The sequence below is a fragment of the Heterocephalus glaber genome, unplaced genomic scaffold (genome assembly GCF_053883595.1).
Source record: "Heterocephalus glaber isolate CG9 unplaced genomic scaffold, H.glaber_assembly_v1.0 deba00001465, whole genome shotgun sequence".
Taxonomy (NCBI): Eukaryota; Metazoa; Chordata; class Mammalia; order Rodentia; family Bathyergidae; genus Heterocephalus; species Heterocephalus glaber.
The window spans coordinates 18,687,463-18,700,244 of NW_028258312.1; the positions used below are offsets into that span (position 1 = coordinate 18,687,463).

The 12,782-nt window shown below is 35.4% G+C and overlaps 1 protein-coding gene across 5 annotated transcripts in view; it reads left to right on the plus strand.

Moving 5' to 3' along the window:
- Positions 1-12,782, plus strand: part of Skic3 (SKI3 subunit of superkiller complex) — an 86,892-nt gene that overhangs the window by 17,812 nt on the left and 56,298 nt on the right. For 4 of the 5 annotated variants that reach the window (XR_015438963.1, XM_004841691.4, XM_004841693.4 and 1 more), the window contains exons 10-18: positions 6,198-6,338; positions 7,314-7,415; positions 8,204-8,343; positions 9,267-9,353; positions 9,451-9,554; positions 10,053-10,179; positions 10,806-10,985; positions 11,321-11,445; positions 12,391-12,644. Coding sequence is in view for 4 of the 5 variants with exons in the window: in XM_004841691.4 (XP_004841748.2) it covers positions 6,198-6,338; positions 7,314-7,415; positions 8,204-8,343; positions 9,267-9,353; positions 9,451-9,554; positions 10,053-10,179; positions 10,806-10,985; positions 11,321-11,445; positions 12,391-12,644 (1,260 nt within the window). In the remaining variant the exon portion in view is untranslated. Of the gene's footprint in view, positions 1-3,098; positions 4,110-6,197; positions 6,339-7,313; positions 7,416-8,203; positions 8,344-9,266; positions 9,354-9,450; positions 9,555-10,052; positions 10,180-10,805; positions 10,986-11,320; positions 11,446-12,390; positions 12,645-12,782 lie in introns of those variants that run through there. The other variant, XM_004841694.4, reaches the window with a different exon arrangement.

Consider the following 12,782-nt stretch of genomic DNA (forward strand, 5'->3'; position numbering starts at 1 on the left):
AGGAAAAGCTCTTTCCCTGCTGAACTGTTGGTTGTAAGAATTCATAGAATCAATGCTGTTGTGAAAGGAATTGATTGCCCCATTTCTCTCCCGGTGAGTCTGTTGTTCGTGTAGAGGAAAGCTATTGATTTTTGTGTGTTGACCTTGTATCCAGCTACTTCACTGAATTTGATAAAATTTGATTTATTAAGTCTAGAAGACTTTTGGTGGAGTTCTTGGGGTCTTCTATATAGAGTATCATGTCGTCTGCAAATAGTCGCAATTTAACTTCTTCGTTTCCTATCTTTATTCCTTTTATTTTCTTTTGTCTAATTGCCGTGGCTAATGTTTCCAAAACTGTACTGAACAGGAGTGGTGATAGTGGACATCCTTGTGTTGTTCCTGATTTTAGTGTGAAGGGTTTCAGTTTTTGACCATTTAGTATGATATTGGCTGTTGGTTTTTTATAGATTTTATCAGATTGAGGTAGAGACCATCTATTCCACTTTTTTGTAGGGTTCTTATCATAAATCCATGTTGGATTTTGTCGAATGCTTTTTCTGCATCTATTGAGATGATCATATGGTTTTTGTCCTTGGCTCTATTAATATATAGTGTATTACATTGATTGATTTGTGGATATTGAACCATCCCTGGATCCCTGGGATGAATCCCACTTGGTCAGGGTGTATGACCTTCTTGATGATCTTCTGCATTCTATTTACCAGCATCTTATTAAGGATTTTTGCATCTATGTTCAGAATAGCATCCAAACTGAAATACCTAGGAATCAACCTAATGAAAGAAATCAAAGACCTCTACTCGGAAAACTAAAAAAGACCTCTCTCTAAAAAAAGAGATTGAAGATGATATCAGAAAATGGAAAGACATCCTTTGCTCCTGGGTTGGAAGAACCAACATAGAGAAAATGGCCACATTCCCAAAACTGCTATATAGATTCAATGCAATCCCAGTTGAAATTCCAGCAGCATACTTCATGGACCTTGAGAAAACAATCCAAAAATTCATTTGGAACAAGAAGAGACCTAGAAGAGCAAAAGCAATTCTAGGCAACAGAGACATGTCAGGGGATATTACAACCCCCAACTTGAAACTATACTATGAAGCTACTGTGATAAAAACAGCATGGTGCTGACAAAGAAACAGACCTGAGGACTAGTGGAACAGATTAGAAGATGCAGAAACAACTCCAGACACACTCAGCCACCTCATCTTTGACAAAGGAGCCAAACACCCTCACTGGAGGAAAGAAAGCCTCTTTAATAAATGGTGCTGGAAAAATTGGGTTTCAACTTGCCAAATATTAAAACTAGACCTATATCTCTCACCACTCACTAAGCTAAAATTGAAATGGATTAAAGATCTAAATATTAAAACAGAAAACGCTGAACCAGCTGGAACAGAGGTTAGGTAGAACACTTAAAGACATTGGCATAGGAAAAGATTTCATGAACAGAGCCTCAGTTGCATGTGAGCTAGCACAAACAACAAGTGGGATCTCTTCTTATTAAAAAGCTTCTGCACAGCAAGAGAAACCACCAACCGCGTGAAGAGACAACCCACAATGTGGGAAAAAATTTTTACCAGCTGTTCCTCAGACAAAGATCTATCTTGAATCTATAAAGAACTTAAAAAAAATCAGACCTCCCAAATTTAAAGAGCCAATCCAAAAATGGGCATCTGAAATGAACAGATATTTCTCAGACAAAGAAGTAGAAAGAGCAAATAAACATATGAAAAAACATTCAACATCACTGGTCATTGGAGAGATGCAAATGAAAAAAACGCTGAGATTCCACCTCACTCCAGAAAGAATGGCTGCTATCAAGAAATCAGCCAATAACAAATGCTGGTGGGACTATGGGGAAAGAGGAACCCGACTCCTCTGCTGGTGGGAGTGTAGACTGGTGCAAGCACTGTGGAAATCAGTATGGAGAAACCTCAAAGAACTAGGACTGGAAGTCCCATTTGACCCAGCTATTTCCCTACTGGATATTTTCCCAAAAGAATTAAAAGAATCATAGCACAGTGATATATGTGCACCCATGTTCATAGCAGCACAGTTTGTAATTGTGCTTGTAAAACTTGGAAACAGCCCAAATGCCCATCAATTGGAGACTGGATCAAGAAAATGTGGTTTTTTTATAAAATGGAGTACTACTCAGCCATTAAAAATGAGAAATTAGAGACATTTATTGCTAAATGGATGCACATTGAGGTGATACTCTTAAGTGAAAGAAATAGAACACGCATGTGTAAATACTGAATAGTTTCTCTAGTATGAGAAACTGACAGTGTAAATAGGACTGAAAGATAATAGATAATGTGAAATAGGAAGAAAAGGGGCAAAGGGGAAGGGAAAGTGGGAGGGGTAGGGGAAAGGATAGAAGGGAATGGAATTAATATGAGAAAATGAAAACATGGAAACAAAGTCTTTGTAAATAGGGAGGGATGGAGGGGTTGAAGGGATGGCAGGGGAAGGGGGAAAAATAAGAACCAAGAGCGATTATGTAAAGGTGCAAATTTCCAATGATGAATGTCATTATATTGTATACCTAAAATGTGCCAGTAAAATTAATTACAAAAAAAGAATTCATGGAATCAAGCACTTCAGGATTCAGTACATCCCAAGGTAAAGTGTTATTCTGGGGGCAAAAGTTTAATACTGCAGGATAATAGGAAGCTATACTTTGATTTCTTTGCTCCTCTAAACCAAACTTTCTGTATTTTTCTGAAAACTAAGAGCTTCTGAAAATCTCTAAGGTCTTTAAAGTCAGCAGACTTTGTTACTCACAGCAGTTAATCACTGAGTTCTATTCCACTGAGGACAAATATATTTCATTCTCCTTTGTCTTGCTCTGCATGTTGAGACTTGACGATTCATCTTCAAAATGACTCAGTTTGTAAAGCTTCAAATGACAAGCGGTAAATAGCTTTGACAGTTGTCATCTGTTGAAATGTTTTTTTCATGTCAAATGACCTTTTTGATTTATTTTTCTTTGTTTCTGAAATGGGGGCGGATACAATGCTTGTTTCTTCAAATTCAAGCAGAAAAGAGCTTCTTTAAGATTTTGTGCTCTAAAAATATTAGAAAATTCAGATGAAAAGAAAGAAATGAATGTCTTCAAATTGTACGTTTTCTTCCTCCTAAACTAGGTTTATTTAAAAATAAAAATTCTATAGTATTGTTTAGATTCTTTGGTATGTCTAAAATGATTTTGAAAACAGGAGTAAACTTTAGGAAACAGGATTCCATAGGTATTTCTTAGCTTCCAACTTTCAGAGTACCCTTTTTTTACCCTTGGAGTTTTAGCATTCATCAGCTCCAAGTTTGGCTTGTCTTTTTAAGAAGTAAAAATAGTAGAGTCAAACTGTTTGAAAGTCATTAAGTCTGCAGGGCTATGAATGTGGCCCAGTGGTAGAGCGCTTGCCTCGCACGCACAAGGCCCTCATTCCCATCCTTAGCACCATAAAGAAAAAAAATGTCATTCAGCCTGGAATGAGAGTCCTGTAAGTGCTAAAAAGAGCATAAGTGACTTTCTATTCAAAAGCGAAGATGTCTGTTTCATCTCTGTTTTTATTCTGCACAGATATTTATTAAGCCAATCTCAACAGTAATTAGTATGAAGAGGACTGGGGTTGAAGGTGGGCTATTTCTTGTCTTTTCACATAGGCTTGGTGGTGTTATTACTGTTGTTATTTTTGGCAACATTATAAATAATTCTTCTCAGTGCCAACTTGACGTATGTAGAGAATATGTTACCTACAGATAAACATGAACAGAGTCTCCCCAAATCCTACTTTGTTTCTGTAATTGTGCTTCCAGGTATTAGCAGAGGGAATACATTAAGGAGGTTTACTTTGTTTTAAAAGTTGCTCCTGTTCATCTCAGCCTTTTGGATACTGCCACACTTTTCTTTTTCCTACCTGCAGTTTGGAGCACCTTAAATATGGGTGGTCATTGGAGGGATGCGTGATTGGTTTTCCTCTTCTTATCCCTGGTGTGTTTTTTGTAATAAAGGAAGCTTATGTTGCCAACGTAGTCTGTCTGCTGCAGTTGTGTTTCTCTGGAGGAAGAGAGCTTTGACTCAGATGAGTAGAAATTGAAGGTAAATCCTTTATAGCCATTTTTTCTTATTTTTAGGATAGTGAAAATTTTGAATTTTTATAGTAATCCTCAACCATTACCTAATAACAGACCTTTTTGAGTACTAGTTCATGATGATCTTTTTAGAAGATCATCATGTTAAAAAAAAAAAGATCATCATGTTTAATTACGCCTACCATGTGTAAGTTATTTTGCTAGTTTCTATTCTCCAGAAGTTAACATTTAGTACAGAGGAAACAAAGGCAGGGTAGATATATCGTTATAAGACTAACAATAAAGATCATATATTAGCAATTACTGTAATTTTCTGTGGTTTTAAAGTGTAATCTCTGGACCAGTAGCATCAACATTACTTGAGAAATTGTTAGAAATGCAAATTCTCAAGTCTTATACCAGACCTCCTGAATCAGAAACATTAGGAGTGAGGCTCATCACAGCATATTTTAAAAGTCCCTCTGGTGATTCTGATTCCTCGTGTAGACAGTGTCTGGTTTGGACACTACTCCTGGGTGGAAAGGGGAAATGTCACTGTTTTGCTCAGGAGGATACAGAGGGCATGGGGCGGGCGTATCTGTTCTTGAAATTCATACTTATGGAAGCAGTGATGAGAACATTTTGACAGAAGGAAATTGGTGTGTGAAAGCATTAACTAGCTTTGTGTCTCTGTCACTGGCTTACTAATTGTATTTTTTTCAATTTTTTCATATTTTACTAAACAGTATTAATGCTCTAGGCATTATGAATTCTAAATCAGTATATAATATATTACTTATGGGTTTTACATTTGTGTGCATTTGGTTTTGAAAAATTTGAAATATATAAGCTAACTGATATTATGCGAGGAATTTACCTTTGATACTGGTGACTGAAAAGGTAGTTCCCCATGTGGCTTAGGGGCAGATGCTTCACGTAGATATTAAAGCATAAGATCTTTTTTTTAAAATAAATTGTTTTGTTTCTTTGTTTGTTTTTTGAGACAGAGTGTCAAGATATAGTTCAGGCTAGCCTTAAATTCACTTTGTACCCCAAGCTGATCTTGAACTTGTGCCAGTCCTCCTGCCTCAGCCTCCTGAGTGGAGGGATTACAGACAGGCATGTGCCGCCATACCTGGTTTCAAATAAATTGTTTCTTATTTATTCCCCACACTTATTCTTTAAGCTGTAATCTATCTTAATTTCTTTTTAAGAATTTTTCTGTGTGGTTAAACAGTTTATTAAAATGGCAAAAGCTATGGGTCTGGGGATTTAGCTCAGTGGTTCCGCTGCCTGCCTTGAAAACGCAAGGTCCTGAGTTCGATCCCCAGTACAAAAAAAAAAAGGCAAATGCTATGCACCATTAATTCTAAAAACAGAAATGACCATTTTCATTTGTGTGTATGCTTTTATGGAAATAGGAATCCTAAAATTAATTGAGGCTGGAGAAAATGGAGATAAGTCTATAATATTTTCTAAACTATTTTACCAAAATAAATTAGAAAATAAACCTAAACAGACGTTAGGAGACTATTACATAAACTTAATTATTATATAGAAAAATATAGTTTTAGAAAAATATAGACGTGTGTTGCTGAACTTGTAAATTTAGGAGACTGTGACTGTGTTTCGTGAGTAGCCCACCATCTTTGAGCCTAGAATGAAGAAAAGCTACCGCATCGGACTGCATGTGTCTACCAGGCATTGTTGCCCTCAGAGAGCGATCGATGCAGATGTCCCTCCACTGTCAGTTTTTCCTCCGTGTAACAACTACAATTGTTACTGCTGCATAGAAGAGACCTGGCCAGCCAGGTCTGTGAGATGGTCTTTGTGACTTAGCCTACTGACTAGCAGCAACAGGTTTCTTGAGGATGACCTCAGGTGCGCAGTCTATGAATAAAGCGGTTCCTACTTCTAATATTTAAGAAGACACAAAGAGGGTAGGTTTCTTTATGAAATGTTGGTATTTTCTGTATTTGCTGGTTTATTTAAGTTTTGAATTCCTGGAATCAGGATATGGTGAAGGAGGTATAAAGCAGCTTTTGAGACTTGATTGTATAGGTTTTGGCATTTACAAAACTGATATACATATGCTAATTTTTTCTCTTCATTTCAGGATATGTTACTGATGAGGGACAGCAGTATTTTTATAAACTAGTAGAGATGAATTCAAAAAGTAGCCCAGGCCTGATTGGCATAGGCATTAAAGCATTACAAGACAAAAAGTATGAAGAAGCTGTCAGGAACCTAACAGAAGGTAAATGTACAGCCTATGGCATGTGACATGTGGTGTCATTGTAACTGAGTAAGCTCTAATCTCGGAGTCTCTCTCTAAGGAAGTTTCTAAGGTGGTAGGGAAAAAAATATACCCACGTACCTGGAGTTTGCTTAGGTTTGAATTCTAACTCTTCCACTCACTGATTTCAAGACTTTGGAAAAGTTAATTAAGCATTCTATGTCTCAGTGTTTTCATTTGAAAAATAGGGATAATTTTAGAAAGCCTTACAAAGGCTTAACTGAGGTACAGTATTTTTAGATGAATCTCTATTCAAACTGGGAGATCCCTGACAAGTACAAACCAGGCAAGTGGATGAAGGGAATGGAAGGAACATTTTAGGATGAGAGATAAATCTGTGAAATAGCCTGAGGTAAGAAGAAGATTGTCATTCAGAGATCTGTGGGTAGTTTACAAGATTTGAGAATGCAGTAAGGATCAGGGTGGCACAGGAAGTGAGATTGGAGGAAGGCCTTGCAAACCATGGTAAAGCGTTTGTGCATTATCCTGAGGGCAGTGGGCTATCAGTGAGGCTTTAAGGAATGGCATCTCATTATTGGATTTGTCTTTTATTTTCAGTTTTTATTTACTTATTTCTTTATTAGAACATGTTTTCATTACATAATGATTATATTTCTTGGGTGGAGTTGGTACATGTACATATTTTAGTTCTGTTTTCATTGTCTCCCCTCCCTTTTGGAAGTACTGTGGTACACAGGGTGGCAGGCACGTGCAGTGTTCTGGGACAAAATGGTGGAGAGCTGAACCGAAGGGTGCTGGTAGAGATGGAGAAGCATGGAGAGAAACGAGTTGGGACACAATCAGTGTAGCTTTGTGACCGACTGCATGAGAGACATGAGCAGCGGGGAAGGGCCAGATCTGGAGAGTGGCTAGTGATGCCATTCCTCTAAGAAGTCAAGGAAACCTTGAGTTTTGAGATTGTTTTTATCCTTTCAGGGTTAAAGGAAAGCCCTCTCTGCACAAACGGATGGTATCATCTGGCAGAAGTGCAAGTCAAAATGCATAGACCTAAGGAAGCTGTTCTTTCATGCAATCAAGGTATTTTTTTTTTTTGTTAGGTTGGGGTTTACACATAAGGATGGCCAACAGCATTTATTTTTATCTTAAAGGAGAAAGTTAATGTTAAAAAAAAACTTGCATGCTTTGTTTTGCATTTTAAATTGCTATGCGAGGAGGTTAAATAAATACCAAATCTGCACACATACATATTAGTATGTTTTATTTTTAAAGTAGCAGTGAGTGTTTATCAAAGCTTTCCCACATTTGAATACTGATATCACCATTTTGGGGTTGGAGGGTGGTGGTCCACCTTTGTAACAAGAAAGTTTCTGGGGTGCCCAGGACTTCCATGAATTCTTCATGTCTCTGAGAGAGATAAAGGAGATAAAGTCTTAGGCATCTTGGAGCCTATTTGAACAGTTCTCTGCTCCTGATCCAGCTTATCACTTGGCATCTGTAACTGAAAAATGTTTACCCAAGCCCATTCTAATTCAACTTCTTTCCCCTTCCAGTATTCTTAATTTCCTATGTCACAGGTAATTAGCTAAAGTAAGAGCTCACCTTTATTAGGCAGCAGATATAGATAATCATTGTGTTTCAGGATCTTCAGTTTTATTATGTCATTGTGAAGTAGATTAAAATTCACACATCTTCTGTTTTAAATTTAGATCTTTAAGAAGTTCAGAGAAGAATTTGAATTACCTTTGAATTATTTTTCATGTATATTATTTTAGAAATTTATACTTACTGTATCTGCTGTTTATTTCATCCTTAAAAATGAAAAGAATGTAGTGATTATTTCACTCAGATGTCCTTAATTTTGCCAGCTCTGAAGAACATAGATAATCCTGGTGTGCCTGGTGGCAGTCTTCAGCAGAAGAATTCTTGTCTTTGCTTGAAAGCAGAGGCTTTAATTAAACTCTCAGATTCTGAATCTTCAGAGGAAGCAATTCGTATTCTTGATCAGGTAGTCTTTTTATCAGGTTTTTCCTTTAATTAATTTCCATCTAACGAAGTAAAAATCATCTCTCCCCACCACATATTTACTTATACAGATTTTCAGTTAGGGTATGAATTCACAATATCTGTTCTTGGATTAATCGTTCTCATACTTGGAAACTCTTAAAGTTATTTGTTTGCCTCTCAGTTAAGTATTTACATGAGCCAATTTCTTTCTTTAGTTTTAGTCTTATTTTTTCTTCTTCATTTTGTCCTCTTAGGTTATTACTTCTTGACTACTATTTGGAATTCCAAATATTTTCCTCCATAAATGTTTTACAGATTATTGATTAATTATTGATTAATTGAGTATCTAGTAGCTTCATAGTAGAGAATATTGCTTCAAAGAAAGATTGGTTTTTGAGGAAATTGACTTCTTAACTAGTTTTTTTTTGGTTCAAACCATTTGAAAATTAGTGAAAAAAGAGAACAGGTAAATTATTAATTATAGCAACATTGTACCTTAAAGAGTTTTGTCAAATAAAAGTTATTTTTTTTGTGTAAGATTAACATTATATCACTTAGTGCTTTGGAGGGTTTTTGAGTTTTTCCAAATCATTGTTTTTCTATATTTTAAAGGGCTCTTTGAAATATATTGTGTTTTGCATTTTATAATATTCATAATTTCATATTTCTTTAAAGTTATAGCAGTTGTTGGAATACTTTAAGAACTAAATTTTATTTTCTACTTGCCTTTTTCCAATGATATGTTTTGTGTGATACTTTATAGAAATCTTTTCAATAATTTTCTTACAAAAAAACGAAATGCAAAGCTTCTTAAAGAACTAGAAGAGTCCAGGTCTGAGGCAGGAAATGTGTGAAATGAGCACAGAACATCTTGTCATGCTACGAAACAAAGAGACTATAAAAGCACTTCCAATTATTTTCTAGGTTTCAGATGCAAATAATGTCCCAGGACTTTTGGTTCTCCAAAGCTTGGCCTATCTGAATAAAGGCTCATTAGATGATGCTACAAAGGTTGGTTTGTTTTTTTTTTAAACTTAAAGCATGCATTTTTTAACAGTTAAAAATCATTTTTATGTGGCTGTAGAATTGACAAGTATCTACTTTATAGATTATGGAAGACCTTCTCTTGTCTCACCCCAACCTAGCTGCAGCTCATGCCCTCGAGGCATTGATTCATCTTACCAAAAAGGACTATCTACAAGCAGAAAAATGGTAAGGATATATAGGTTGCTCAAAAATCTGGTCACATCCGAGTTTATTGTATTCCTCAAAAATTCAACATGAGCTTGATGAGCTGGCCTTGAGAAAGATCCAGTTTTGTATAAAATTCGTCTTTGAAGGCTTTTAAGTCAGTTTTTTAGGAAAGGTATTTCACTTGTTACACAGTTAACTATAAAAAATTCACTGAAGGATCTAGAATCAAATTAGCTGATCATAGTGTTCAGTAAGTACCTATAGTGTTTGGCACATGCTGTGAACAGTTAGTACATGGTCGTGCTGAAAGGCCTTTAAGCACTTCTTAAAAAACAAATCTTTTTTTTTCTCGTTATAGTCTAAATCCTAAAGTAATGACATTTCTAATTTGATATCCTTGAATCACTCAACATTTGATAGTTCCAACTAGGAGTCTCCTATATTTTAGATATATTTGTATATATATATTTTGAATTTTATTTTAACATTCTTTTTTACTCCCCTTGCGTGACTTAGTTTCCAGAGAGCAATTGAGAAAGATGCTGATGTTGCTGAATATCATTATCAGCTTGGGTTAACATACTGGTTCATGGGTGAAGAAACAAGAAAAGATAAAACAAAAGCTCTTACCCACTTTCTGAAGGTAAAACAAATGCTGCTATTCAGTTCGTAGGTGAACTGGATTTATTATAAAATAAATAGGAATCATATAAGTTTGATGTTTAAAACTACTCTTTACTGAATTTATTTTTTATGTATCATTTCTCATGTACAGGTTTTATTGAGAATGTTATTTAGTTTTTCAAGGAGAAAATTAAACCATGAAAGTGTAAAAGTTACTTTTCCAGAATGTGTTATTATAGAAAATGAACAAAATTATCTCTGGAAAACATTATTGTTTCTAGGTTATTTCCACTATAGTTTTATAGGTACATGAAAGTAGATGTTTTACTTCTTGCCTTTTAAGAAGTTTAACATTTTAAAGTCTTCATTCTTATAAGAGCAGATTTATTTAACCATAACTCACTCTAATTTCACATTTCTTTTACCAGAAAAGTCACAGTTTTACACTTCAGTTCACTTTCCATAACCAGTAAGAGCCAGCTTTTATGTTTTAAATTTTACATTAAAGGAAATTTTGACATTTTTTGTATATTTAATAAAATTGTTATTTTTCTTCCTTAATCTGTGTACTGTATTTCTTTTGTGTTTTTAAAGATACTCATCCAAAAGAACTTTTATTTTCTGCTGTTAATATTTATTTCAAAGGCTGCAAGACTGGATACGTACATGGGCAAAGTTTTCTGCTATTTAGGTCATTACTACAGAGATGTAGCGGAAGATAAAAGCAGAGCCCGTGGATGCTACAGGAAGGCTTTTGAATTGGATGACACTGACACTGAATCTGGAGCTGCAGCAGTTGACCTAAGTGTGGAACTTGAAGATACGGTACACCTAATAACTATTTGGCATTTTTGTTTATCCCAAGTATATAAATAGAAATACTTTTATACAAATTCATATTCTTGAAAGTTATCATTAGTTTTTATATTTATTTGTAGATGCAACAGACATGTTTTTACCACCATTTATAAATAGGTTAATTTCTTTTTCCATTGGCAGATATTAAATTGCTCATCACTTACTGTTGAAACTGGTTGGATATATACCAGCCTAAGTTTGAAAAAAAATCAGAAGTGGGAAATGAAAATGTTTGCTTCCTTTATATTGATGATCTATTGTTTTATGATATTCAGTATCTCTAATACCAATTTTCTTACAAGGAATCCGCCTTAGCTGTCTTAACTACAGTGACTCAGAAGGCAAGTGCTGGAGCGGCCAAGTGGGCCTGGCTTAGACGAGGATTGTACTACCTGAAGGCCGGTCAGCATTCTCAAGCAGTGGCCGAGTAAGGCCCCTGATTATGTTTCTATTTGGGCAGCATCATGTTCCTTAAAATAGATTTCATTTATGCCCCAAATAACCTTGAAACTTGCCTTACCTGGTGGCTTTTTAAGGGAAGAAATAGCACATTTTTAAAGTTAGTTAGTGCTGATTTATAAGGCAGAATTGAAAAATCGATACCCTGTTGTTAAGGAGATAGAAGGCCTAGTGAAATCAAGTCTTACTACTGTCACACCTGCAGTTGGTTGAGCCTCACCAGAGATTCCAGTAGTGATGAAAAAAGCTGAGGTAAAAATTTTTCTTGTTCTTCCACAGACATTCATTGTTTTTGGCAAGGGAGACATTTGGCTTCTTGAAGAGCATTTGGAGCAGCTCATACATTGCTTTTTGGTCTTTTGGCTAAGATCAAGTGGAGCAGCTCATATATGATTAATTTTACTCATTTTGTGTGAACTGTATGTCAGGGTAAACAAAATATAATTGAATCAAGATGAAGTCATTTCTGATTTATGCTAATGTCTAGGCATTTTGAAATTTTTCATAAAAATTGAATTTGATCAGACATGTAAATCATGCCTCTTATTCCTGTATTTCAAATGGGATATTTCCATTTAGTAGAAGGGTTGGTAGTGGGGTTTATGGACCGATGAGGCAAACTGAGATGTCTACCTATCCTGGTAAGGTAGAAAACGAGTTCTTCCAGATAATCAAGAAAAAGAAATTCTGGTAGCACTTTTCCAAAAATGTATTTTGTTCTTATTCATTCTGAAATTTTAATAAAACATTGTAGTATTAAAATTCAGATCATAAGCAGTATACCTGCTTTAAGTAGCACTTTTATAAATATAAGAAGTCTACATATATGTGCTGGAATGTTTTCATATTTTCTTTTCAGGTGTGAACATGGTTCTATTATTTTTAGTTCCCTTATCATTTCTTAAAATTTTAGTTTACAGGCAGCACTGAGGGCAGACCCAAAGGATTTCAATTGTTGGGAGTCATTAGGAGAGGCATACTTAAGCAGAGGTGGCTACACAACAGCCTTGAAGTCCTTCACAAGAGCCAGTGAGCTGAACCCAGAGTCCATATACAGTGTGTTTAAGGTTGCAGCAATACAGCAAATCCTAGGCAAGTATAAGGAGGCCATAGCTCAATACCAGCTGATCATTAAAAAGAAGGAAGATTACGTACCTGCTTTGAAAGGTAAATTATTTTTAATAGCTTCAATGACTGTGTTACTTAAATATAAAATCTTGAGTAAAACTCATATATAAATGTATTAAACAACTTGAAAACTTCTGTAGTCAGCAGCAAAGATCTGATATAATCTGCTTATAGTAC